At 47.0% G+C, this 27,919-nt stretch overlaps 1 protein-coding gene across 2 annotated transcripts; it reads right to left on the bottom strand.

Moving 5' to 3' along the window:
- cry2 (cryptochrome circadian regulator 2) lies at window positions 1-27,845 on the bottom strand. Of its 2 annotated transcripts, none has more exons than XM_075470768.1 (13): window positions 27,551-27,845; window positions 25,218-25,326; window positions 20,951-21,093; window positions 18,329-18,513; window positions 14,455-14,543; window positions 12,754-12,894; window positions 10,640-10,765; window positions 10,332-10,517; window positions 7,388-7,539; window positions 7,056-7,258; window positions 3,965-4,045; window positions 3,389-3,882; window positions 1-841 (listed from the first exon to the last, which is right to left on the bottom strand). In XM_075470768.1, exons 1-12 carry the CDS (start codon window positions 27,706-27,708, stop codon window positions 3,407-3,409), a joined length of 2,049 nt encoding a protein of 682 aa, XP_075326883.1. In that variant the 5' UTR covers window positions 27,709-27,845; the 3' UTR covers window positions 1-841; window positions 3,389-3,406. The 2 variants fall into 2 exon arrangements, with proteins under 2 accessions (XP_075326883.1, XP_075326882.1); XM_075470767.1 differs by having other exon boundaries at window positions 3,401-3,882.
- Between the last annotated feature and the right edge of the window lie 74 nt (window positions 27,846-27,919).

Below are 27,919 nucleotides of genomic sequence, written 5' to 3'. Positions count from 1 at the left end.
GATGTTTCCTGGTGCAGGAGAAGAGTTCTTCTCCAGATGTTTCCTGGTGCAGGAGAAGAGTTCTTCTCCAGATGTTTCACGGTGCAGGAGAAGAGTTCTTCTCCAGATGTTTCACAGTGCAGGAGAAGAGTTCTTCTCCAGATGTTTCACGGTGCAGGAGAAGAGTTCTTCTCCAGATGTTTCCTGGTGCAGGAGAAGAGTTCTTCTCCAGATGTTTCCTGGTGCAGGAGAAGAGTTCTTCTCCAGATGTTTCACGGTGCAGGAGAAGAGTTCTTCTCCAGATGTTTCACGGTGCAGGAGAAGAGTTCTTCTCCAGATGTTTCACGGTGCAGGAGAAGAGTTCTTCTCCAGATGTTTCACGGTGCAGGAGAAGAGTTCTTCTCCAGATGTTTCACGGTGCAGGAGAAGAGTTCTTCTCCAGATGTTTCACAGTGCAGGAGAAGAGTTCTTCTCCAGATGTTTCACGGTGCAGGAGAAGAGTTCTTCTCCAGATGTTTCACGGTGCAGGAGAAGAGTTCTTCTCCAGATGTTTCACGGTGCAGGAGAAGAGTTCTTCTCCAGATGTTTCACGGTGCAGGAGAAGAGTTCTTCTCCAGATGTTTCACGGTGCAGGAGAAGAGTTCTTCTCCAGATGTTTCACGGTGCAGGAGAAGAGTTCTTCTCCAGATGTTTCATGGTGCAGGAACTTATCTAAACGCTTATTGAAGACGCTGCCGCACCGGTTCCCCTTGTTGTGTTGTGTGCATGCTTCTGTTTGGGATGATGTTGTCCACATATCCAGAACACTGCTCTGAGCCCGGGCGTCCGGCTGATGTGTGCAGGCCGCTCCCTGAAGGTCCACCTGAGGACGAAGCAGAGTCACGTGGTTAACAGGTGGAGACGCTGCAGGTTGGGGTGAAATGAACACTAAGGTTGTGTTCGAAACTGCATACTCATGGATCAGACAGTATGCAGAGCGTTTACCCACAATGCATTTCGCTCCTGCCCGAGCCGAAAGCAGCCGGCCTGGAGCTGATTTCCCTTAAAGGCGGGGTAGGTGTTCTTTTTCTGGAACATTTTTTTACATATTGCTTGAAATACTCTTCACACCCCCATTGCAACCAATTAATTAAACGTTTTGACACAAATATGAAAAGTTTTAGTGGCCTCTGGAACGTACAATCTAGGAAAAACAGTATCCAATCATACTGAACGGACCGTTCACGATGATTGGATACTGATGCCGTCAATCAAACTGCAATCTACCCCTCCCCCCCTGTGCACGTACCCTGCTCCGTGAACTAATTACGCGTCCAGAAGCTTGGCAGGAAGCTAAACTAGAGCCAGCTTGGCTAGCACCTAGCATTATTAAACGTATAGTTAACATATACTAAATACTAAATACGGCAACGATCGATGCTTGCTCGTGCACCTTCGTGCATGTTCATGTACTCTAGAGGCGTGTCTTGAGGGGGAAAGTGAAGAAAGGGGTTGGGACTTTTTACCTGTGTATTTTCAAAATGCAGCTTCGCTGGACTCAAAATCCAGGATCTCCTACCCTACCTTTAAGCTCTAAACTCTGTAAACTTTAGCAAGATTTTGAAACATTTTCAGGTGAGAAAGTAGTCGTTTAGATCCCCAACGTGTTGAAAACCTGACAAAATACCGGCTATTTACAATTTTGTTCCCACGAATTCGGCGCTACTAAAGCTAGCCACAGTGAGCAACGCACTTCCTGTTATTTTCACAAAATAAAATACCCGTTGGCTTTTATCATAGGGAAAGCCATTACCATACAATTGGTGCTTTTGTTTTGAAAACAGGAAGTGAACCTACCCTCGTTGTAGCTAGCTTGAAACTGCCGTTTTGACAGGAAATGACGATCGGCGACGTCACGTTACGTTGCATCTTGGGTAGTTTGAGTATGAGTAGTAACCTCATGATGCATACCCAACATTTAGGAGAATCTAATGTGCATCCGGGAACTTCTGCTTATTCAAACTCGCATACTAACTCAGAAAGTTAGTATGAGTAGGAGGAGAAGTATGCGGTTTCGAACACAGCCTAAATAAATGGCTCAGGGTGTTTTTGGTGCACTGAACTCGAAGCCAAGCAGCACTCCAGCTTCATAAATGCACAGCTGAGCTGCCTCTCATCACATTTCATACAGAGATTATATGGCGTGCATGAAATCCTGTGTGACCTGGTATAAATGTTCGGTTCCTTTTCAGCGTGGAAGAAACCATCTTTGAGAGTTGGATTCTCGGTGAAAAAGACATTTAGTGTGCAAACATTCAGATGAGGTCTCTGGGGCATCTCAAAGTAATAATCAGCTGTGGTTCTGAAATCAGGATTTTATTAGAGCAGAGCCACAGTCTGCGAACGCTTTCAGTGAGCTGACTTAATGGGCTGATTATCAGTCCCAGTTTCTGACCGAAGAACCAGAAAAACATGTGACAGCAGCTTTATGGGGAGTTCAGCAGGATTAATGAACACTTCGGTGTTTTTATTAGTGCTGGGCAACGATTAACATTTTTAATCTAATTAATCACATAATTTCCCTGATTAATCACGATTAATCTCATTTGTACGCAGAATCCAAAAATGAATCCAAAAGTAGCGTATAGCTTTTAGCATTTAGCTTTATTTTAAATGTGCTGCCATATGAATGAAAGTGCCATAACATTTGTTGTGCAAACACACTTTTAACATCAGCATCTTTCTGTAGTTTTTATGTAGAAGCCTCGCTCCACTGTCTGTTTCCTTGAATGACTTGCTGCTATCAGTTGTGTGTTTTGCCTTTAAGTGATATTTTAGACTGGAACTACTACGCTGAGAAGACAATTCAACTTGGCAGAGTTTACAGATGACTTTGGTTCTGTCCACTCCGCCGTCTGGAAGAACTTTAAAATGAAAATGGCCGAGTAAAAGTTCCGTACCCTTCTCCATGTTTGGTGGATCCGCCGATTACTTTCTTTTCCTGTTCCACAGCAGCAGACTTTTACAAAATAAAAGCCTGTGAGTAACAGACTTTTACAGAATAAAAGCCTGTGAGTAACAGACTTTTACAGAATAAAAGCCTGTGAGCAACAGACTTTTACAGAATAAAAGCCTGTGAGTAACAGACTTTTACAAAATAAAAGCCTGTGAGTAACAGACTTTTACAAAATAAAAGCCTGTGAGAGCGAAAGACTTTTACAAAAATAAAATAATAAAACCTGCGTTAATCCGCGATTAAACATTTATCGGCGTTAAACAATTAACGAGTTAACTTGCCCAGCCCTAGTTTTTATTGAAAGATGGAGGTTTGGAGCCTGAACGGAGCAGCTGAGTGTTTCCATGCAGGAGGGATCCAAACCAGCTGGATCCTCTGTTTCTTTGTCCAGGAAAGTTTTCCCTGGATTCTCACCTGGTTTCTCACCTGGTTTCACTGCTGCAGACCAGCCGTCTCCTGCTCCATCCTCTGCTCCATCCTCTGCTCCTCCTCCTCCACCGTCTCCTCCATCCTCTCCTCCTCCTCTTTGGCCTCCTCCCTCTCGTTTCTGGCCGCCGGCGGGCAGCACTGGCGCCCTCGCTGCCTGTGGCTGCGCCGGACTTTGCGCGTGAAGCCTTTCCTCCTGGGCCCCGCAGAGAAGGCCTGAGTGGGGCCGGCGGACGGGCTGGGGGACGGGGAGAAGCTGGAACAGGGCGAGGAAGGAGAGTTGGGTTTGGACCTGGACGAAGCGCTGCGGCCCGCGGCCGAGGCCGGGGAAAGAGGATTGCTGGGCTCAGAGGGAGAACACGAGGAGCTGCAGGGACTCGGGGCTTCGTACTCCTGCAGCGGGTGTGGCACCGAGGTGGAGGAATCGGGCGCCGTCGAGCAGCCGGCCGCTTCACAGTCGGCGGCGTCTCTGTGAGGGGAATCTGAGAAGAAGAGGACCGTCAGCACGCTTCACAGCTCATCTTTAAACACTTTCCACCTCAGAGGACACAATATGCCTCATACCAGGACCACTGCTTGTTTGAGACTCGTCCGTCATCGGTGGTTCTGCCTCCTCCTGGATCGTTGGTACCGATGCTAGCAGACCTGACACACACACACACAGCCTGTAAGTGCACCGTTATAATGGTTTAACCTCGAATAAAACAAGTCAAAAGTCTGCTTCAACACATCCGATCTTTGTTCAGTCCACTACTCTGCGAGTCAGCCGTTAAATGAAGGCGTCCTCTCCTTCAGAAGGCCGGAGTAAATGCTTTAAATACATCGTATCTGTGTTTATGTCTTTCTCTTCAAACAGGGCGGCGATCTCAACCCCCCGCAGAGGTGACGGAGAAAAGGTGGAGGGAGATGGAGCACAGGGGGGTCTGAATGGAAACCGGCAGTGATGAGGACTGGGTTTATGGAAGTTTAACTGTGCCATCAGAGTTTGAATATGAATTAAAAAAAAATCCATTTCTAATAACAAAAATCAGTGTAAAAAAATTCAACACCTAAAAAAAATCAGTGGAAAAAGAACCAGACTCAACATCCGGGTAAACAGGGAGAAACAGATCAGCCATGTCCACCAACAGGTGATGCCGCTTCGGTGAGTGAGTTTACTTTATTTGCCATTTGTGTTAGTAAAATTGAGTGATAGATATGACTTAATATCTATTGAGCTGATCTGACCAATGGAGTGTAAAGGGCCGTGTATACTCTCGCTGCAGTGTGTCGCAGACATGACGCAGTTATTTTTGATTTATGCCCAATTTTGAAGCGCGGTCTGCGCTATGTTAATTCCACGCCACAATGCAAGAGGGACAATCACGAACAAGCTAGGATTGTGGGTGTGGTGGGTGGCGTGTTTCTCTTCCGGTTACGGAGGTCATTCAACAACAATGGCGACTGGACGAATGCGCACTTTGATTGAGATGCAGCTGATCGATCTAGAAATCGAAGAAATATTGCTACTACTGGAGCTGGCAGAGAGGGAAAGAATCCTCACGGTTAGCACGGTTAGCGTCACCATTAGCCGGTTAGCAAACTGGAAATACGCATAGAGTAGAGCGGATGTAGAGTTGACCAATCAGAGGCCTCCTTTCTCTCCTCCCTGCGGCGATGTCTGCGGCACTGTCTGCGGTGAGTTACAGTTTTGGGGAGGTGCATCAGAGTGTCTGCGTAAAGGCTCTAGCATGGTTGCCGCGTCCGCTCGCGCGAGCGGTGTTGATGACGTCACGAGTTCGTGCCCGCCATAGGACCCTATATAGTGGCGCAAGTCGTTGCGCGCCAGTAGTTGCAATTTTCTCCGTCACAGAGGTGCCGCTGCTACGTTAAGGTTACCTCTACTCTACAACCACGACAGTGGAGAAGAAAACAATGCCGCTGTCAAGAGCAGGAATACTGTAATTAATGATACTGCTGCAGTTTTCGGATCATTTTAATTTTTTAATTCAGTTAATAGAGGTGAAGGTTTGAAGCCCCCGGCATCAACAGAGTCTCTGCCCTCTTCTTTGCCTTCACCTATCTGTCCCGTAGCTTCTTCCACACATTCTTACAGAACTCTCCCTCTTTCCCCAAAGTTCTGCCCATCTCTGTGCACCAGTTTGGGGAGTTTACGTGCTCCCTGTGCTGTTTCACTGCAGTTTCATACAGCTGCCTGTACAAACGCACCTCCTCACTGAGCCTGGTCTCACATCGGTCCATCCGGTTCGTTGTGCTCGGCGCCGCCAAGTTACAAAAATCTACTGGTGCATGACAACGCGCTGCGCCGTCTTTTCAAGGGAAGCGCCAGGCCAGAAACGTCATTTTGACGTCACGGTCCGACACCGCCGTGACAGACGCGGCAACCATGCTACCGCCTTAAGGGGGGGGGGGGGGGGCATGTCTGCGGTAACTGCGACACACACGCAGACGACCTGGTTTCCGACCATAAACAGGCCATTAGTCTGTTTGGCTGCCGTTGATGAATTGAGAACAGGGATCGATTGCTTCTCCCCGTTTACCCGGATGTTGAGTCTGCTTCTTTTCCCACTGAATCTTTTTAAGTTGAATTTTTTTCCTCTGAATATTTTAAAGGTGAATTTTTGTTTTTAGAAATTGATTTTTGTTTTACACGGTTGGTTTTTCAAATTCAAAGTCTGATTTTGATGCTGTAAAAATTCAATATTAGAAATTCATATTCAAACTCTGATGGCACAGAAAAAGTTCCATATGGGTTTCTCTGAATTCTGATGAAGAACCAGGGGGGGTCAGACCCTCTGATGCGCCTGTTGGCCGTGGAGGAGACAGATGTGCCAGATGCTGAGCCCACGGAGCTGCTGGCCCTCCTAACTGATGATCTCTGAGAACAGATGAAACTAACAGAGATGAACACCAGCTCTCAGCCACTCAGACACTGAAGAATCAGGATCTGATGCAAAGACGTCTCACTGATTCTCACCGACGTTCATTTCACTGATTTTCTGCTGTTTTTATGTGGATAAAATGAGAGAAAAACATGAAAAAGGTCAGAAGTTGGAACAGCTTTGTTCATAGTTGTGTTCATGGACTCAGAAAAGGATCAAAAAGGAGAAAAAAGGAAAGAAAAACACGGGGAAATGTGTTGTGAAACCATTTTAAGCTGCAGCTTTTAGAAATCTGGTTGTGGAAATGTAAAGTAACGTGTAAAGGTTAAAAATGAAACCCCTGAAATGAGCCAGAGCCTCATCTCTGAAACATTCAGAGAACGAAAGGAAAGAAGCTGGAAGTCAGCAAACAAACAGCAGAACTACGGGAAAGCTCCCAGAAGGATTTAATCCTGCAGGTGTGCACGGTGGGAGCTCACTGGTGTGGAACCTTCTGGTTACGGGTTCAGAGCCCTTTAGCCCTTTGATGTTAGCATACAGGACGCATCTTTCTGAGGTCAGAAGCAAACGAGCATGGCGTAATTAAAAGTGAACACGGCCAGCTTCAGTTCTGCACAGGGAGCCGATTGGTTCTGAACTTCTGAAGCTGTGTGAGACGGATTCTCTCTTTGATAAACTTCCTTTCATTGAGAATTCTTCTGAAGACGTCGTGTTTAAAACGCTCGGAAACCCCCCCACAGTGAGCCCAGCGCCGCCCCGCCCCTGGAACTTACTGAGGCCTCTGTAATGGGACAGCTGCTGGTACACTTGCTTCATGCGCTCGATGTTCAGCCGGCTGCTCTCTGCGTGGTTGATCATCGGTTTGGGGTAATCCACTCCCACCACACAGTTCGCGGCCTTCTGCAGGGACTCGGGGGCGTTCCACGGCTCGTAGATGTAGCGGTTGGGGTAGTCCTTGAGGATGGGGATGTAACGCCTGCGGGACCAGAAGCAGATCCAGTCAGACGACACAGATTCTGCCTCCTTTAGTCGGATCGGACAGAACGTGCACAGTTTTTCATTAAAAATGAAGATCATAGGAAGGCTATGGGGGGTTGGCGGTCACCTGATGAAGTCTCCTGACGGGTCAGTCCTCCTCCCAAAGCCCACAGGACAGTAGCAGTGGAAGAACTGCTGGAAGAAGGCGCTGCAGGACAACCACATCCAGCTGCCAGCGTTCACACTCCAGTCGGCGTCCAGCAGCAGCTCCTCAAACACCTGCAGGAACACACAAGCATAAACACTCCTTAGAGCTCTGTCACCTTCTGGGGAGGCAGGGGGAGGCAGAGGGAGGCAGGGGGAGGCAGGGGGAGGCAGCAGGAGGCAGAGGGAGGCAGCAGGAGGGCAGAGGGAGGCAGAGGGAGGCAGCAGGAGGGCAGAGGGAGGCAGGGGGAGGCAGAGGGAGGCTGAGGGAGGCTGAGGGAGGCAGCAGGAGGGCAGAGGGAGGCAGAGGGAGGGTAGAGGGAAGCAGGGGGAGGCAGAGGGAGGCAGGGGGAGGGCAGAGGGAGGGCAGAGGGAGGCAGGGGGAGGGCAGAGGGAGGGCAGAGGGAGGCAGGGGGAGGCAGAGGGAGGCAGCAGGAGGGCAGAGGGAGGCAGGGGGAGGCAGAGGGAGGGCAGAGGGAGGCAGCAGGAGGGCAGAGGGAGGGCAGAGGGAGGCAGGGGGAGGGCAGAGGGAGGGCAGAGGGAGGCAGCAGGAGGGCAGAGGGAGGGCAGAGGGAGGGCAGAGGGAGGCAGGGGGAGGCAGAGGGAGGCAGAGGGAGGCAGGGGGAGGGCAGAGGGAGGCAGGGGGAGGGCAGAGGGAGGCAGCAGGAGGGCAGAGGTAGGGCAGAGGGAGGCAGAGGGAGGCAGGGGGAGGGCAGAGGGAGGCAGCAGGAGGGCAGAGGGAGGCAGGGGGAAGGCAGCAGGAGGGCAGAGGGAGGCAGGGGGAGGGCAGGGGGAGGCAGGGGGAGGGCAGGGGGATGCAGGAGGGCAGAGGGAGGCAGGAGGGCAGAGGGAGGCAGGAGGGCAGAGGGAGGCAGGGGGAGGCAGAGGGAGGCAGGGGGAGGGCACGGGGAGGCAGAGGGAGGCAGAGGGAGGCAGGGGGAGGCAGGGGGAGGCAGGGGGAGGCAGAGGGAGGCAGGGGGAGGCAGAGGGAGGCAGAGGGAGGCAGGGGGAGGCAGAGGGAGGGCAGAGGGAGGGCAGAGGGAGGCAGGGGGAGGCAGAGGGAGGCAGGGGGAGGGCAGGGGGAGGCAGAGGGAGGCAGGGGGAGGCAGAGGGAGGCAGGGGGAGGCAGAGGGAGGGCAGAGGGAAGCAGAGGGAGGGTAGAGGGAAGCAGGGGGAGGCAGAGGGAGGCAGGGGGAGGGCAGGGGGAGGGCAGAGGGAGGCAGCAGGAGGGCAGGGGGAAGCAGAGGGAGGCAGCAGGAGGGCAGAGGGAGGCAGGGAGAGGGCAGGGGGAGGCAGGGGGAGGGCAGGGGGAGGCAGGAGGGCAGAGGGAGGCAGGAGGGCAGAGGGAGGCAGGAGGGCAGAGGGAGGCAGGAGGGCAGAGGGAGGCAGGGGGAGGCAGAGGGAGGCAGGGGGAGGCAGGGGGAGGGCAGGGGGAGGCAGAGGGAGGCAGAGGGAGGCAGAGGGAGGGCAGAGGGAGGGCAGAGGGAGGCAGAGGGAGGCAGCGGGAGGCAGGGGGAGGGCAGAGGGAGGCCGAGGGAGGCAGGGGGAGGGCAGAGGGAGGCAGGGGGAGGGCAGAGGGAGGCAGCAGGAGGGCAGAGGGAGGCAGAGGGAGGGCAGAGGGAGGGCAGAGGGAGGCAGGGGGAGGCAGAGGGAGGCAGAGGGAGGGCAGAGGGAGGGCAGAGGGAGGCAGGGGGAGGCAGAGGAAGGCAGAGGGAGGCAGGGCGAGGCAGGGGGAGGCATAGGGAGGCAGAGGGAGGGCAGAGGGAGGGCAGAGGGAGGCAGGGGGAGGCAGAGGGAGGCAGAGGGAGGGCAGAGGGAGGGCAGAGGGAGGCAGAGGGAGGCAGAGGGAGGCAGAGGGAGGGCAGAGGGAGGCAGGGGGAGGCAGAGGGAGGCAGAGGGAGGCAGGGGGAGGCAGAGGGAGGCAGAGGGAGGGCAGAGGGAGGGCAGAGGGAGGCAGAGGGAGGCAGCAGGAGGGCAGAGGGAGGCAGGGGGAGGGCAGGGGGAGGCAGGAGGGCAGAGGGAGGCAGGAGGGCAGAGGGAGGCAGCAGGAGGGCAGAGGGAGGCAGGGGGAGGCAGAGGGAGGCAGGGGGAGGCAGGGGGAGGGCAGGGGGAGGCAGAGGGAGGCAGAGGGAGGCAGAGGGAGGGCAGAGGGAGGCAGAGGGAGGCAGCGGGAGGCAGGGGGAGGGCAGAGGGAGGCCGAGGGAGGCAGAGGGAGGCAGCAGGAGGGCAGAGGGAGGCAGAGGGAGGGCAGAGGGAGGGCAGAGGGAGGCAGCAGGAGGGCAGGGGGAGGCAGGGGGAGGGCAGGGGGAGGCAGGAGGGCAGAGGGAGGCAGGAGGGCAGAGGGAGGCAGGGGGAGGCAGAGGGAGGCAGGGGGAGGCAGGGGGAGGGCAGGGGGAGGCAGAGGGAGGCAGAGGGAGGCAGAGGGAGGGCAGAGGGAGGGCAGAGGGAGGCAGAGGGAGGCAGCGGGAGGCAGGGGGAGGGCAGAGGGAGGCCGAGGGAGGCCGAGGGAGGCAGAGGGAGGCAGCGGGAGGGCAGAGGGAGGCAGGGGGAGGCAGAGGGAGGCAGAGGGAGGGCAGAGGGAGGGCAGAGGGAGGCAGGGGGAGGCAGAGGGAGGCAGAGGGAGGGCAGAGGGAGGCAGGGGGAGGCAGAGGGAGGCAGAGGGAGGCAGGGCGAGGCAGGGGGAGGCAGAGGGAGGCAGAGGGAGGGCAGAGGGAGGGCAGAGGGAGGCAGGGGGAGGCAGAGGGAGGCAGAGGGAGGCAGGGGGAAGGCAGAGGGAGGCAGAGGGAGGCAGGGGGAGGCAGAGGGAGGCCGAGGGAGGCCGAGGGAGGCAGGGCGAGGCAGGGGGAGGCAGGGGGAGGCAGACCTACCTTCATGCCGCTCTCCCAGCTGATCCACAGGTCTCCCCTGGTGAGGAAGCAGGCCACGGCGTGCCGGGCCAGGTGGTGGATCCAGCCCTCCTGTCTCAGCTGCGTCATGATGGCGTCGATCCAGGGGAAACCGGTCCGGCCCTCGGCCCACTTGGCCAGCGCCTCCGGGTTCTGGTCCCACGGGATCTGGAGACAAACGGACGAGACAAATCTGGTTCATCTCCAAAGATTTAGTTAATTTTAGAGTTTGTTCCCAACATTTCTGTCGGCCTCTGGCAGCCGTTTCCCAGCAGATAAAAGAGGCTCACCTGGACGCAGATGGGGTTTCCCTCCATGCGGTCGAAGTTGGGGTTGCTGGTGGCAGCCGTGTAGAAGAACTCCCTCCATAAGAGCTGGCCGAACAGGGACAGAGGAGGACTGCAGCGCTTCCGGAGCTGAGAAACGACAGAAACCAGGCGGTAACGGGCTTTGCTTTGATCTTATTCCTCCATGTTTCAGTTTATTCTCTGAGCGGCTCATTAGGTTCTCCAACGGAACAAGTTGCTTTCAGTTAAGCCGACTTTCTGCTGATCCGTCTTGCAGATTCCACGGTTTGATTCTTGGCCGGCTGGACGTGCACTGTGTTAACTTTCAACGTGCAAGCTTTCTGTTTTTTAACCCGTTCCGAGGCTGGACTTGTTTTTGTACGGGGTAGATATCATCACATGGCATCACAAGACGACTCTGCAGATGTAAACAAGACCAGTTCCAGACTGCATTCCTCTTGATTGGACAGCTGCCTTTAAAAAGGATCCACTGCGTCTCTTTTTATCAGAGGTTGGTAAACTCATCACTTTTAATCCTATTTGTCAGACACTTTCAGAGGTGGGTAGTTTTAAATCTCTATACTTTTTACTTTTCCTTGAGTAGATGTGTGCAGCAGAAACTGTCCTCTTACTCCGCTACATTAGGCTACAATGAGCTGGTTGCTTTTGTTCTTACCTCTTTGGTATTCTACGCCTCATTATTTTTATCCCCCCGCGTACGCCTCATTTTAATGTTTTATTCTGACAGAGAGAGAGACTTCCGCCAAAGGCTCTACCACCTGACTGTGTTCCACCAATCAGACGCAGCCGTGCAGTCTGGTCACGTGACCGTACTCGATCTCAGCGGCGGGACGGGTTAGCTTTAGCATTAGCAGTCGTAGCAAACAAACAAAGAAACAGATGAAAAATGTCAGAACCAACGGTGGGAAATGAAGACGCAGACGAGGCCTCATACTGAAAGCATGTTTACCTTACAAAGAGTGAGAAACAGCAGCTACATTATGTGTCTTCTGTGGCAACCAAAACAAACGCACATTTCAGCAGAAACTCAACATCTAACTTGAGGAAACATGTAGCGCTAAGTTTCCTAAACTCGTTTTTCCCCCATGGATAGGTGAATGTTTGTTTTTTAGGTTACATATGGGTTACATATGTTTTAGTTAGTTATTGAAGTTCTTGAATTTACCTGGATTATTTTAATTTAGGCTATTTTGTAATTAATTCATTCATTTTAATTTATTTTATCAACTGGATGAACTCTAATTTGCCTAAAGATGATTATTTAGTATTTTTGTCTGTCTGATTGAATGCTTGTGTTAACAAATAAATCAGACGTTACTCAACAGTTACTCAGTTCTTGAGTAGTTTTTTCACCTTTTTTACTCTTACTCAAGGAATTATTTGGATGACTACTTTTTACTTTTACTTGAGTCATATTATTCTGAAGTAACAGTACTTTTACTTGAGTACAATTTTTCGGCTGCTCTACCCACCTCTGGTTCACACATACATGATATGTGACTCGGTTTAGCTTAGCTTCATGCACGAGCATAAAATATAATGAAGAACAAAACAATGAAGAAAAAACTAAGTAGATTAATATTAACTCAGTCAATAAATAATAAACTAAGAACTAATACTTACAAGCAACAGTAGTGCAATGACGCATCTTAGTACATCTACCACATATTTGAGGTTTTGAGCATTATATACTTGCCTAAAAGAACTGAAAACTACACAATGTGACAGGTACAATGCAACTCAACTTAGATAGAGCCAAGGTTCCTGATATCTATAGAGATAAACACCAACCTTCCTTTATGATGGTCACAGACACATAATACAGCAGCTGCATTTGGTCTGAACGACATATTTTAGTGTTTGTTCGGCTGCTCTACCCACCTCTGGACACTTTGTGTTCATATCCAGCCGGCTGTTGTGTTTCTATCTCTGCTAAACTGTTACTGGAGCAGATAAAAAGCTGTAATTATTGCAGTCATTAAACAACAGGACTGATTATAGTGGTGGCAGCAGAGTCATTAAACCCACTACAGACCGGATGTTGTTGGATACAGGCTGATTTTTCTCAGGTGAAGGAGAAGATGAGCTACTGGTACCTTCATGTAGAACTCTCTGAGGTTGTAGTACAGAACTCTGCAGGACAGGCAGCCGAAGCGCAGGTAGGGGCTGAGGCCCGTCGGACTGGCATACAGGGAGCACATGTTGACCCGAGTGTGCTCCACGCTGGCCACCCACACCTGAACAGACAGACGCAGTGAAGACATCAGGGTGTGTCCGAGTCTGCCAAATATTCAGGTACAAAAAGCTCTGCAGCTGGATTCAGCCAATCAACTGCAACTCCACATTAAAGGTGACATATTCTGTAAAAACATATATAAAGGTGTAAAACCCTGACAGTTCCTCATTTAATGAGCTGTTCTGATAAGTTCCTTAAGTTGACTCCGCCTCCTCTGCTAAGCCCGCCCACTCACATCCACCCTGCTGGACAGATGAAGCCAGCTTCTGGTGGAAATGTTCTGCTGTCAGCTGCACTGAGGAGCATGCATCTCCCATCCAGCAGCAGCCTCAGAGGATACCAGAGCCCAGTGGATGAACTCTATCTGAGGCTAATGTTCCAGCAGAGTTAGCTACAGACTGTGGATAAACTCTATCTGAGGCTAATGTTCCAGCAGAGTTAGCTAAAGACTGTGGATAAACTCTATCTGAGGCTAATGTTCCAGCAGAGTTAGCTAAAGACTGTGGATAAACTCTATCTGAGGCTAATGTTCCAGCAGAGTTAGCTAAAGACTGTGGATAAACTCTATCTGAGGCTAATGTTCCAGCAGAGTTAGCTACAGACTGTGGATGAACTCTATCTGAGGCTAATGTTCCAGCAGCGTTAGCTAAAGACTGTGGATGAACTCTATCTGAGGCTAATGTTCCAGCAGCGTTAGCTAAAGACTGTGGATGAACCCTATCTGAGGCTAATGTTCCAGCAGAATTAGCTACAGACTGTGGATGTGCAGCAGCCACTTTTCATCCCACTGTTTTAACAACTTGGTCCAGTTCAACGCTGGACTGAAGAAACTGAGCCACAAAGAGGGATCAGTTCCAACTCTCAGAGCCTGAACTTCAGAGCAGGGAAATGGAACCATCTGAGAAACAACTCCTCCTGGTTTATTTATTGAGTTATTTCCTCCTTTAGCAGCAGCTAACGCTAACAGCTTAGCTAATGAAGGTGACATACACCAGCTTCTAAGGAGTTATTGCTATTCCTTTAGCAGCAGCTAACGTTAACAGCTTAGCTAATGAAGGTGACGTACACCAGCTTCTAAGGAGTTATTTTCTCCTTTAGCAGCAGCTAACGCTAACAGCTTAGCTAATGAAGGTGACGTACACCAGCTTCAAAGGAGTTATTGCTGTTCCTTTCTGAAAGATGAACATTATTGTTCCCACATTACTTTGTTAGCTGAAGCTTTCTAGCTGAACAGTTCCCTTCTGTAACTCATCAACCTGCAGCTGTGTGGATAAGGTGTGTTTCCAACACAACACCGGTCCTCTCCTCACTCTCGCTGCTACACTGAACGCTGTGTGTACTGCTCTCGGTCTGTTAGCATTTTCTGTAGGAACAATGGACACCTAAAACATTTCCTTTAACACAAATTTGTTTAAGAACCTACAGCATATCCTCTTGTCCCTGCAAACTCACAAGAACAAACTCAGCGTGGGCTGCCATTACAACTTGACATTAAAGAACCAAAACAGACTGAAACTGCTGAGCGTTACACCGTTGATGGGACTGTCAGCTCGTGCTTTACCTTTTTGTCCAGATGTTTGCTCAGTCGGTCCAAGGCCTCCGACTCTCCTCCCCGCCACACAGTTGGAGGTAAACCCTCCATCCTGAAACCTGGAGACAAATTTACATGAAGAGAGCTCAAATAAAAAGCAGATGAGAAAGTCCACCCCCTTCTGTTGTCAACAGCATGAAGGAAATATGAGGCCAAAATCCATAAAATAACATTTCTTTGTCTGTTAACCAACCAATTCTGACAATTTGTGGGGCTCAGATTCCTAAAATGGGAAGTACAGCTAAATATTATCAGCATAATCAGGTACAAGATGTCAGTAAATTTTGAATCTGTCCCAGATGGAACATACAAAGCAAGCGCAGCACTGGGCCTAGAACAGAACCCTGAGGGACCCCACATTACAGGCCAGTAGTCCGTCCCGATCTCATTTATATAAACACAGAAGGTCCTGTTGGACAGAAATGATCCATTCAACAACAGCAAGGTGCAGCGTCAGAGGCCAAGCAAAGGTCCAGAAAAAAACAGAGTCTGCGGCATCAAGCTGTCACAAGAGCAGGCATGAGCCGGTTACCGGTGTCAAGGTACACCACGGTATGAAAAAGTCAAGGTTTCAAAATGACAACATTTTCTGTCATACAGTCCCTGCGGTATGAGCGTGTTTTGTTTTTTTAAAATCTTTTTAATGTGACGTCTCGTCAGAGAGAAAGTGGAGAAAGTGTATAAAACCAATCTATTACTATTACCATTGCATCCTGAAAGTAATAACATAATTCCCAAGTGTGTCCACTGAAACACACTGTTTCATAAAAAACAAAGAAAAGGTAACACAAGATGTCTGTCTTATTGGTATGTCATTTAAACCATGCAGGTCCAGTGGGACAGCTGTGTGTCTGCACCCTTCCGGGTCAGTAATGGAGTCAGACAGGGAGCCGTCCTCTCCCCTGTACTGTTTTATCTGAATGAGCTTTCTAAGCAGTTAAATCTGTGTAAAACTGGCTGCACGGTTGGACACACAGTTATAAAGCACTTGATGTATGCTGATGACTCAGTGGTGTTTAGGCCAAGTTCAGCCGGTCTTCAGAAGTTGCTTAATGTGTGTTCGGTATCCGGTGAACTTCATGATGTTAAATTTAACCCATCAAACAGTGTCATTCTGATATGTCGCACTAAAGAAGACACATATAGGGTTCCCTCTCATTTTAAGCTGTCTGGGATCTGACTGAACATCTCTAATGAAGTTAAATATCTCGGTCATGTGCAGATCAGATGATGAGGACAGTTACCGTCAGGTTCCAACGTTATACGCTCAAGCTGATGTTCTGGTTCTGAAATGTGGATATCGCTCTGCTGAAGTTAAACTGAACTTGTTTACATCATATTGTAGCTCACTGTGTACGGCACACTTATGGTGCCATTATAAAAAAGCCAGCCTTCAGAGATGGAAGGTGGCTTATAATGATGCATTCAGACTTTAGTTAAAGAAGCCCAGATGGAGCAGAGCCGGTGAACTGTTTGTGTCGGTGAATGTCAGCTCTTTGATGGCTGCTTTAAGGAAGCTTATGTGTACATTTATTTACCGGCTAAATGAGTCTAATAATAGAATTATCCTACTGTTGACTAACATTAAATATAGTGCAGTAAGATATACTTCCGTATATTGGAAACATTGGTATGTTTGCCTCCCAAAAGATTAGGAGTGTTTTTATTATTATTTTTTTTATGAATGTTCTTTTTATGTACTTTTATTATTGATTGTTTTTCTATGTGATCTGGACTACGAGTCTTTAATAAAATCTATCTATCTATCTAATAATAATAGTAAGTAACGGGTCAGAATGCTGATCATTGAGGACGGTGCTGCTCTTCCTGCATTGTTTCCTTCTCCACTTTCATCGTTGTAGTGTAGTCAGCTGAAGTGTTTTTACTTTTTTCAATTATTTATGTTCTGATCTTGAGCCACAGGTTAAGTCTCTGCATTTATTGTTGTTTTTTTTCCACTAAAAATAATTCATAAACTTGTGACTTGAGTTGCAGGTTCAGCCAATGCCGGTTTGGCAACGGTATTATCCGGGACCCATCCCGGCCCAAACCATCGACCTGGGCTGCTTGGCCCATGGGGACAATAGTTGTAACTAATTTTTGTCACTTATCTTATTCTTGCATTAATATCAATTCAACTGTAGTCTGCATAAATTCACCATTGCAGCGCAGCCGCCTGCTGCATCACAGCAGATTAAATAGGTTCTACCATGTAAGGGAATTCTCTCCTCCCAAATGTTTCAGATGGTTTGGCCCATGGCTCGTCTTTTATGGCACGGAACAGAGCGCGTGCGTCAGTGATGGAGGGTAGAAAGAGGCCAGGTGGAACAGAGAGGGCTAAGCTCAAAAAAAGACAGGAGGTGGCAGCCAAATGTGCCAAATTGACAGATATCTTCTCAAGACAAGCTGGTAGGTTACTGAGAGATATGGATAATAGGCCTGGTTGTGAATTTGATCAAATAGGCTATAATGTGGTGAACGTTTGCAATGTCAACTGTCATCTGACAGCTTTTGTTGTTAAATATGTAAAATCTCACAATTTATATGATTTAGAAGTGTATTCCTATATTCAAAGAAGAACCGAACACTTTCTTTACATTCCAGTTCTGATGAACAATTGCTTAACGCTTTATCTCCTCATCAACTGTAGCCTGCATTCCCACAGGCGCGCACATGTGGTTACTAACGCAATATTAAATAGGGGCGATCACATTTGTTGTTTGATATTTGTTATTAAATGCACCTCAAACATGCAATTAAAATAAATATAATTATTTAGAAGGGCTGTATGCAAATATTGTACATGGTTCGCGTGCGCAGGGACAGGGGCAGCGCGAGCACGTTGGGGTGTTTAGTTGCCTTTTTTAATTACTGGAGAGTCTGCACGCGCGTTCTATCCGCGGGAATCAGCATCATGTTTCATGTTCAAGCCTTCCCCTCCCATTTATTATAATGTGAGCTGAGCCCGCTCACGCCCGTGCAGGGAATAGACTGTTCTATTTTCAAGTTGCACTGAGCACTTATCCGGACACCGCGCGGGCACGACGCTTTGATGTGAAAGGAAGAACCTGTTGTCTTGTTGATTTCTATCCATTTTGGACTGAACACGAATGCAGATGCAAGCCCGTGCTTGCTGTGTGTAAACGAACCGAACATTTGCTTTACATTCCAGTTTTCCATTTTTTGACAAACAGTTTCAAATGTGCTGTCACGCTTATCTCCTCTGCAACTGTAACCTATTTCGTCTCGCCGTCATATCGCGCATTTCCACAGAGGCGCGCACACTGTGGTCATCAACTCACTATTAAATATATTAAATTCCTCCTCCATATCAGAGTGGCCTGAATTTGAATTAAATTCCCGGACTGAGAAAATGGCCCACCCCGGCCCTGGGTTTAGCTTTAGTTAAAGGACAGACTGCATTTATTTTTCTTTTTATTTAGAAAGAGTTCAGTCATTTTTTTAAATTATTTAGTTTAAATACATATTTACTAAGACTGTTCAATGGAAAAGTTTTTTATTTTTCTTGTTTTTAAATACAGACATTCAAAATACACATTTTAGAGCTTTAATCATAATGCCGTGAAACCGTGATATTTTTGCCTAAGGTTATCATACCGTCAGAATCTCATACCGGCCCATGCCGACACAAGACACTTTGCGTTGGGACTCTGGATACTCGAGGAATGGTTTTAGCCCTTCTTTGAGCAGAGCAGTTTCAGAACTGATCATACAGTAAACGCTGAACGCAAGTCTTCCAAAATCTGGTTTGAACAGGAGCCTGAAGCTCGGGAATCTTTCTGTGCGTAATCTGAAAACAACTAATAAGAACCGCGACGCTTACCGAGTTCCTCCAGGGACGGTATGCTGTAGAGCTGGTCGTGGTTGTCGGCTATCTTAGTGCAACATCTGTCCATGTGCTGAGCGGTGATGGGAGGCAGCGGTCTCCTTGGCAACTCCAGCCTGCTCACGATGGTCTGAAAGCGCTTAAAGGTCAGAGGAGGGCTGTTGTTGTTCATCTCTATTATCCTGCAACCGCAAGAGGGAAGTTTCATGAAAAAGTGGATCAACGGAGAGCTGAGCTTCTGTGAAGGCTCATCAGAGCTCGTTTTTTACCGCTTTGGCCATTTTATCACTTTATGCAAGAGACACCGATGTCAGAATACAGAATATAGGATATAAAATATGCTGATCTGAAAGAACAAAAAGGTTTTGAAAGACACAAATTACCTTCTGAAATAATTACTATAACAAAGATGTAATAATAATAATACAGTAGTAATAATAATAATAATAATAATAATAATAATAACGATAAAAATAGCTGAGCAGAAATTATAAAACTCAAACACCAAAACAAAATATATTCAGTTTTAGAAGATAAAATGTGAATATCAAAATAAATTCCTGTTGATCAGAGCTTCATTCTGACCATAAACAAGATGTGGCCCAACTGTAATCTCAGTTTTTATAACACCACCCCACAACAGCTCCTAAGTCTGGAGTTTTCACCCTCTCGGTTCAGGAAACAGACCTAACGGCACCGTGGGAGAGTTCAGGTGTTCACACGGCTCATCAGCCTGTGATAAATCTATATTTGAACCTGAACGGTTTATTTCCACATCTGTATTTATAGTCTCCTGTAAAACAAATTGGCTGTTCTGGGTCTGCAATGTGTGGATTTACAGCGTCTGATTGGCCGCCTCGCCGTGTCCACTAAGCCGGGCACATGTCCACGACGTCCAGCTTAACCCCTGCGGCGCACAAAGCCTCGCTCTGCCCCGCCCCCGCCTCTCTGACAGCGCACGCACACACGGGCCAATCACATTCACATCATGACGCAGGGAAAAAAAGGTCCTTCGCTCAGACTCAATACAACCAGCTGACACCGGCACATGAATGGGAGTGTGACCTGCAGCAGCAGCAGGAGGCCACCGGGGGGCGCCACCACAACTCATGAGTTCCCACAGTTATATTCAGGTGTTAATTAATCTTTATATGATGGTAATTAACATGATATAAAAGCCATTATATGTGTATATATATATATATATGTATGTGTATATATACATATATATATATACACATACATATATATATATATATATATATATATATATATATATATATATATATGTATGTGTATATATATATATATATATATATACACATACATATATATATATACATACATACATATATATATATATATATATATATATATATATATATATATATATATAAATAAATAAAAGGCTACGGATCTGAAGGACTGTCCTTCAAGAAGCCCATTTCCTCCATCAAATCAAGCTGCTACAAACGCTCCCATACTTTTAAATTTAGTCACCAAATGATGTGAAAAATGCAACAACCTTCTGAGAAGGTCTCAGGATTCAGTGGAAGTCTCCCAAAATAACCGGAAAAACATAGAAAAACAAACAAAGTTGGATGGATTACCTAAAATCAGTTCAGATTTTTGTTCACAGTCATCACTTCGCTCCATTCACGGCTTTACGAGAACTCAGAGAAAGTGGGAGAGAGAACTGTCCGTCACAATCAATGCTGCTGACTGGGAAAGTATGTGGACCTGTGCTAAATTAATCTCAGTTTGTAACCGCGACCAAACAATACAGATTAAGATTTTGCACAGGATGCATATATTCCCCTAATCGCAGACACAAGTTCAACCCTAGTTTGTCTCCAATGTGCCTGAAATGTAAAACAGAAATTGGCTTTAACTCACTGTCTTTGGTCCTGCCATAAGCTGCAGAAATATTGGTCTGATGTCTTGACAGAAATTGAAAAGATGCTGGGATTAAAGCTGGGGATGGACCCACCGTCTCTTATATCAGGTCTTCCTGCTAAAGGTGTGAGGTTTACCAATCAAAGACTGTTTTGTTTTCTTACATTTGCAGCGAGGAAGAATATTTTATTGCAGTGGATTAGCAATAAGGAACCAAATGTTAAGGGACGGCTAAAGTTCTGTTTGAGTTGGTGCCTCTGGAATACTTGACTTGCTCATCACATTCAAACTCCAAACAATCTTACGAGGTTTGGAAACCTTATTTAAATGACTTGGATCCCAATGTATCTTCCATTCTTTTACAGGGATTCCCTGGAAGGTCATAATAACGGGACACGTTGTGCACCCAGTCTTCTTTTCTTTTATTCACTTATTTATGTACTTTTTTCTTTACAGTCTTTATCCACATGGATACTGATTGTGTGTAACTGAGTCATTGTGTGTTGCTTGAGTGTTGTGTTTGTTTATGTTGAAAAAGGAAAATGAATAAACACATTAAAAAAAAACATCCCTTCTTCACCATCTAACGTTATCATCTGATGGAATTACGGCTTTGCCTCAACGCAGCCTCGGTATTTTTAACTCGACACGCAGAACAAAGGTCTTTGAACTTGAGCTGCAGCGCTTGAATGCGACCTGAATAATGAGCGAGGAACCACCAACCTGTCCAGGTTGTAGAGCGTGTGCGAGTTTTTGATGACGGTCTCCACTCCGAACTCCTGGGCCATCTTGATGATGGCGCCGTCCCGCTCCTTCCCGTACGGCTCCGGGTCGTTCTCGAACGTCAGCCTGGTCACGTTCCACTCCTGCAGCGAGGCACACGGACAAACATCGAGTCACCTTCGTACATCAGAAAACCCCACGAGGTGACGTTTAAACGCCTGTTACCAGCTCAGAACTGTGAGCAGAACCTGTGGACCTGTAGGGAAGCTTTGACCCGTCAGTTAGAACAGATGTGGACTGAAGAGATCAAAAACATGACAGATAGTGTTCAACCAACTCTGTGTCACCATCTCATCAATCTAATGATGATGTGGCCGGAAAAACTGTCTGTGTTCCAAACCGCATACTTCTCCTACTACTCCTACTAACTTTCTGAGTTAGTATGCGAGTTTGAGTAAGCAGAAGTTCCCGGATGCATACTAGATTCTCTGAAATGTTGGGTATGCATCATGAGGTTACTACTCATACTCAAACTACCCAAGATGCAACGTAAGATGTTCATAAATGATGTTGCTGATATGGGATGTTATACAGCTTCATGTCAAAAGAGGCGAACTGTCCCTTTAAGTTTAACAGGATTGTTTGGGTTTGCTTTTTGATGAGGGGCTGAACCACAGCATGTTTTAAAGCAACTGGAACACAGCCGGTCATCAAAGAAGGATTCATCTGATCCACAACACAAGGCCCAATGGTATGGAAAACCTCCTTAAAAAGGCGGGATGCTATCAAGAGGACAACAGGAGGGACTGATGTGCTGTAAGACATCAGTTAAAAATGGGAGACTTGCTCAAAATTATCAAAAACAGCAGAGCATATAGGAGGGGCAGCAGGATCCGATGCAGACGGCAAAAGGGAAGACCTATTATCAGAAATTTTTTCAATAATCTTCACACAGTTTGGGTGAAGGAGTAACAGCACAGGCTATTATTGTCCCATAATTCTCAGGCAGGGGTGTGGACTACTATCTCTGAGGTCCATTGTTGTGTTTAGGCTCAGATTCTTACCCTATATGACTGTGATATAACGACATTTAGAAACCAAGTGAATGCAAGGTTTGGGCCACATTTCCACATGTTTGTGAGCTGCGACAGTTCAGAAAGACCCGTCTGTTTGGGTCCGATTACTGACATGTTTCCTTGGTTCTCGTGACATCTTTCCAGAACCTCTGCTGCTCGTGTTTCCCACACAGAAACACATGTGTGACCCGGTCACATTTTGATTTCAATCAGCTGAAATGGGTCTTTCTTCACTGTACAGCTGTTTGTGGTGCGTTGCCTCCGGCTGCACAGCTCACAGTTTAAGGTCCCACCCATGGGAGCCTCTCCTTTCCACACACACAATGAATAACAACATGATCGCGCACTGGAGGTTTGCTGCTGCTTTTCCCAGCAGACACAGTTACTTCTTTCTGGACTTCAGGGAGCAAATGGTTATTTAGGTAATCGAGTAATTAGAAAGGAAATACTTTCACTAAAACATAACTTTTTTACATTATGAACCAGCTTTGACATACAGACACATTTAGGGCTGGGTGAAATGACCAAAAAACTTCTAAAACTAAAAAGACTATAGAACAGCAGCTATTAGCTTTCCAGCTAACATCCAGCTGCGCTAACATCTGTTAGCTTCTCTCCTGCTGTCTCCACGTTCACAAACTGTATTTTAATGCAGCTGAAATCCTAATAAAGCCTCTTATTTCCTGTTTTGTTGTCTGTTATCAGACAGCACAGTGACTCAGAATAACAGCAGTTAACGCGACACCTTAACCAGCAGCCTCTGATGCTACAGATACAACATGGTCTAATAAAATTAGCCGTTTTTATTCTGGTTGGACTTTGATGGGACTCAGAATATTAGTTCACATTAACAGCTTCCAGGCTGAAGCTGCTCTGATGGGCCGAGTCACATTAAGGACAATATGAGCCTCTGCTTCCATCTGTCCTCTGTTAGCTTCCTTCTGTCCTCTGTTAGCTTCCTTCTGTCCTCTGTTAGCTTCCTTCTGTCCTCTGTTAGCTTCCTTCTGTTCTCTGTTAGCTTCCTTCTGTTCTCTGTTAGCTTCCTTCTGTCCTCTGTTAGCTTCCTTCTGTTCTCTGTTAGCTTCCTTCTGTGCTCTGCTAGCTTCCTTCTGTCCTCTGTTAGCTTCCTTCTGTCCTCTGTTAGCTTCCTTCTGTCCTCTGTTAGCTTCCTTCTGTTCTCTGTTAGCTTCCTTCTGTTCTCTGTTAGCTTCCTTCTGTTCTCTGTTAGCTTCCTTCTGTTCTCTGTTAGCTTCCTTCTGTTCTCTGTTAGCTTCCTTCTGTTCTCTGTTAGCTTCCTTCTGTTCTCTGTTAGCTTCCTTCTGTTCTCTGTTAGCTTCCTTCTGTTCTCTGTTAGCTTCCTTCTGTTCTCTGTTAGCTTCCTTCTGTTCTCTGTTAGCTTCCTTCTGTTCTCTGTTAAGCCTCGCTTTGACCCATTCTTACTAGCTGGTCGCAAATGGCGCAAACGGTCACGTGACCCAAAATTCCGCCACGCCCCCCGTCGCAAGCTAAAAAATCCTCGCGCGTCGCAAGGGCGACTTTTTTTCTGACTTCGTGCGAGCTCAACCGGAAACAGCTGACGAAGAGAAAGGAAACATGAACACTGCAGAGACCGCGGTGACCGAGAGGGTGCGCCTCTACAAACATCTGTACGACACGTCTATGAAGCTACACTGGGACAACGTTGTCCCAAAGGACAACGTTTGACAACGTTTGACAAAGTTCGTCTTGTTGCAAAGGACGAACATTCCACCTTCTCTTCTCTTTTTGCCGCAGCCGCTTAGCTCTGAGATACATATACAGTTCTACACCCAGAGTAAATTCATTTCGCATCTGATGTGCCAGCCTCTGCTGACGTGACACCACAGGTGGCATTGTGTATGCTTTCTTCGTATGCTTTTCAGCTTGTTTCCTCAACAGTGACGCCTGCTGGTCTGGAGAGAACTGCAAATGTGACGCATTCTCGGCGCAAACTGCGCTTATGAGCTGAAGGAACTGTGAAGGGGCTGGCGCTTTCGATGACGTCATTAATGGTTCTCGAGCCAGAACAGTTGCGCGGTTGCGCCGAGTAAGAATCAGGCTTTAGCTTCCTTCTGTTCTCTGCTAGCGTCCTTCTGTTCTTCGCTAGCTTCCTTATGCTCTCCTCTAGCTTCCTTCTGTTCTCTGTTAGCTTCCTTCTGTTCTCTGCTAGCTTCCTTCTGTTCTCTGCTAGCTTCCTTCTGTTCTCTGCTAGCTTCCTTCTGTTCTCTGCTAGCTTCCTTCTGTTCTCTGCTAGCTTCCTTCTGTTCTCCGCTAGCTTCCTTCTGTTCTCCGCTAGCTTCCTTCTGTTCTCCGCTAGCTTCCTTCTGTTCTCCGCTAGCTTCCTTCTGTTCTCCGCTAGCTTCCTTCTGTTCTCCGCTAGCTTCCTTCTGTTCTCCGCTAGCTTCCTTCTGTTCTCCGCTAGCTTCCTTCTCAGCTAACAAGCCGGCAGATTTCCATTAAAATGCTAACGTGAAATAGTCCCTTGTGTTTGTTCCGCTCAGTGGACTCGATATGTGAACTGTCTGCTTTCTGCTGAGATGCTGTAGCATTGACGTTGTGCTATCGTGCTAAGCTAACTGGCTTTTACAATGGTCACACTGTACAGTATTTTCTCTTTTCTTTTCTTTGAAATGATCCCAAACTTGACACATTTTTCCTCTTTTTCTCCGATTTTGCTCCTCGTCGTTTTCTAAGGTTTCCTCTATCAAATCCAGCTGCTGCAGACGCAGCACGTGCGTGTGCACGTTGTGTGGCAGTAATAACTGTTGGTGAGAAACAGGGCGACCGCTGAGCAGAACCTCATGGTGGGAGTTAAACAAAGTAAATCATTTGAAATTGAGGATGTTTTGAAATTACGTTTCTTAGGTTACTAAAGGAATAGTTTCAGCCCTCATTCAGACCCCCCCTGAAGCTACTTCTTCCAAAAAAGAAACAAACTTTAACTACATTCTGTACAACAGAGTCACCAATTTGAGCCTCCAAGCACGAGGTCTCGGCAGCTTTCCTGCTGCTGTGAGACAGACCTCACAGTGACGCTCAGAGCACAGGATGACTGTAGTCTCTTGAATGAGGAAATTTGTGGAAACGTGCCCGGGCTCTACACATTCAGAGTATGCTTTAGGTTTGCCAACCTTCCTGGTGACGAACAGCAGCAGAGAAGCACCAGTACAGACCTTAAAGAGCCTGGGAAACACATCAGTAGGCTGCCCTCTGACAACAAACAGCCTCGAGTTGAGCTTCTTCAGACTGCTGTCCAGGTCCTCCAGAGCTTCCAGAAGAAACCTGCACACAGAGAACAATGAAGGGAAGAATGTTATCAGTATTTCTTCTTTGAAAGGCATCACTTTCAGATCCTGTTCATCTGCTGTAGATAGTTCTTTAGGCCTGACACTTCTTCTTCTGTCCTCCACTTGTCCAGTTTCCTCAAATGTTTTTAAGGACACACTGCACACCATGCTGAGATATGCCAAGTTTTCAGCTAACAGCTCTTTGGGAATCACCTTGTTGCTGCAGAAATTCTATTTTCTGAGAAAATAAGTGATTAAGCAGCTAGAGTCCAAAGAAAACCTTCAGAAAGTCTGGAGAACTATTGCTCAAGACCACTTTGAAAGGTCACAATAATGTTTTATGAATAATTATGATTACAATTAATTGAATTCCAATTGGCTTGAATTGGACTTTATTATCTAAGTTCCTTGAGATGACATTTGTTGTATTTGGCGCTATATAAATAAAAATGAATTGGAAAAAGTCTGGCTGCTTGGAAGCAAAATATGAAGAAATGAGGACTGGATAAAAACAGTTTTTATGTCCAAATCTGCACCTTCAGACTGACAGACCTGTATTTGCAGACCACACCATGTTCTGTCTACACTCAAGCCAACATGTCATCTGTGTGCTACTTAGCCACAAAACAGTAATTTATAATAAACATGTTTTAAGCTCAGGCAGCCACATATCATCATACTCCCACCTCCATGCTTCCCTGTTTACAACTCAAAACAATGCAGTATGACAAAAAAAGCTTCATCTTTCTCTAAGGTCTAAGGTCTGTCCTATAAAAAGTAAGTGTACTTTCCCACGATTACTTTTTCCATATAAATATGCGTTTGCGGCTCCATGACCGGAATATTGTGGTTAAAATGAAGAAATGTTCAAAATGTAAAGACAAAGTGTGATCCGAGTGTCACCGAACTGCTGTAAAGTAAGTTAGTTGGTACTTAAATCACACAAACAGGCTTTATTTTTTTTAAACAGGCTCCCGGTCAGATACAGAATAGATTTTAAAGTTCTGCTACTCGTCTACAAATCACAGAATGGTTTGGGTCCAGAATACATGAATGACCTGCTGGCAGAGTATAAACCCAGCAGAGCTCTGAGATCTGCTGACTCAGGTCAGATAGTGGAGCCCAGAGTTCAAACTGGACCCGGTGAAGCAGCTTTTAGCTGTTCTGCTGCACACAACTGGAACAAACTACCTGCAGACCTGAAATCAGACCCAACTGTAAGCACTTTTACATCCAGGTTACAAACATTTCTCTTTCGGTGTGCGTATGGTTGAGTTTATATTTTATGCTGCTTTATGCTGTTCTTTTAAATGCCTTTAAATGTCTTTATGTAAAGCACATTGAGTTGCCTGTGGTATGAAATGCGCTATATAAATAAAGACGCCTTGCCTTTATTACCTTGATCTCTGTCGATGCTTTTGCTTGTTTTCAACATCTTTAATGTTTGATAATCGAATAATATGTATGCCGAAGTAAAGACCGCAAACTGAATTTTCCATTTTTTAAAAGATGGTCTCATTATAAGTGGACGTACAGACGGAATATGAGAGTATATTTGAAAATTGTGCGTTTTCCCTTTGAAGCTCCTCGTGGATCAGGCAGCCACATATCATCATACTCCCACCTCCATGCTTCCCTGTTTACAACTCAAAACAATGCAGTATGACAACAAAAGCTTCATCTTTCTCTAAGGTCTGTCCTATAAAAAAGTAAGTGTACTTTCCCACGATTACTTTTTCCATATAAATATGCATTTGCTGCTCCATGACCGGAATATTGTGGTTAAAATGAAGAAATGTTTAAAATGTGTCACCGAACTGCTGTAAAGTAAGTTAGTTGGTACTTAAAATCACACAAACAGGCTTTATTACCTTGATCTCTGTCGATGCTTTTGCTTGTTTTCAACATTTTTAATGTTTGATAATCGAATAATATGTATGCCGAAGTAAAGACCGCAAATTGAATTTTCCATTTTTTAAAAGATGGTGTCATTATAGGTGGACAAACAGACGGAATATGGGAGTATATTTTAAAATTATGCGTTTTCCCTTCGAAGCTCGTCGTGGATCGCTCTAAATCACCAGCTAGCTTTAGCCAACTGTCGCGTAGCGGAGGCCCAAATGGCGCCCTGATAAATGTCGTTAACGCTATAAACCCTGTTCAGCACTTAAATATAGTACATTTGAAGGACGTCACTGGGAGAGTTACAGGCCACAAACCTCCATCGGTTGATTCCCACGTTGGCCGCGCCAGCGAACCAGGGGTCCAGGATATAAACACAGCGCACCGTGTCAGCTCCGCTCAGGGCCTCCTGCAGCGCCGGATTATCGTGCAGACGCAGACCTTTGCGGAACCAGTGCACGGAATTCACCACCATAATTCCTTTATTTATCCCACCATACGAGTAGAAAATCCACGAGACCAGTCGACGCGCAGCCAAAATTCACTTAAAACGGGGGTGAAACGGGGACAGCCGTCGGTAGTCGGAGAAACTTTCCTGTGAAACGGTAACCAACAACTAGTGGGCGTGGTTAGTTTTATTATGAGCGGGGTTTAAGCTTCAGTATCAATCTGTCCGTTTAGCCGAT

This window comes from Odontesthes bonariensis, chromosome 7 (genome assembly GCF_027942865.1).
Source record: "Odontesthes bonariensis isolate fOdoBon6 chromosome 7, fOdoBon6.hap1, whole genome shotgun sequence".
NCBI lineage: Eukaryota > Metazoa > Chordata > Actinopteri > Atheriniformes > Atherinopsidae > Odontesthes > Odontesthes bonariensis.
The sequence above is the reverse complement of the archived record's forward strand: the minus strand, read 5'-3'. Positions and strand labels throughout refer to the sequence as shown.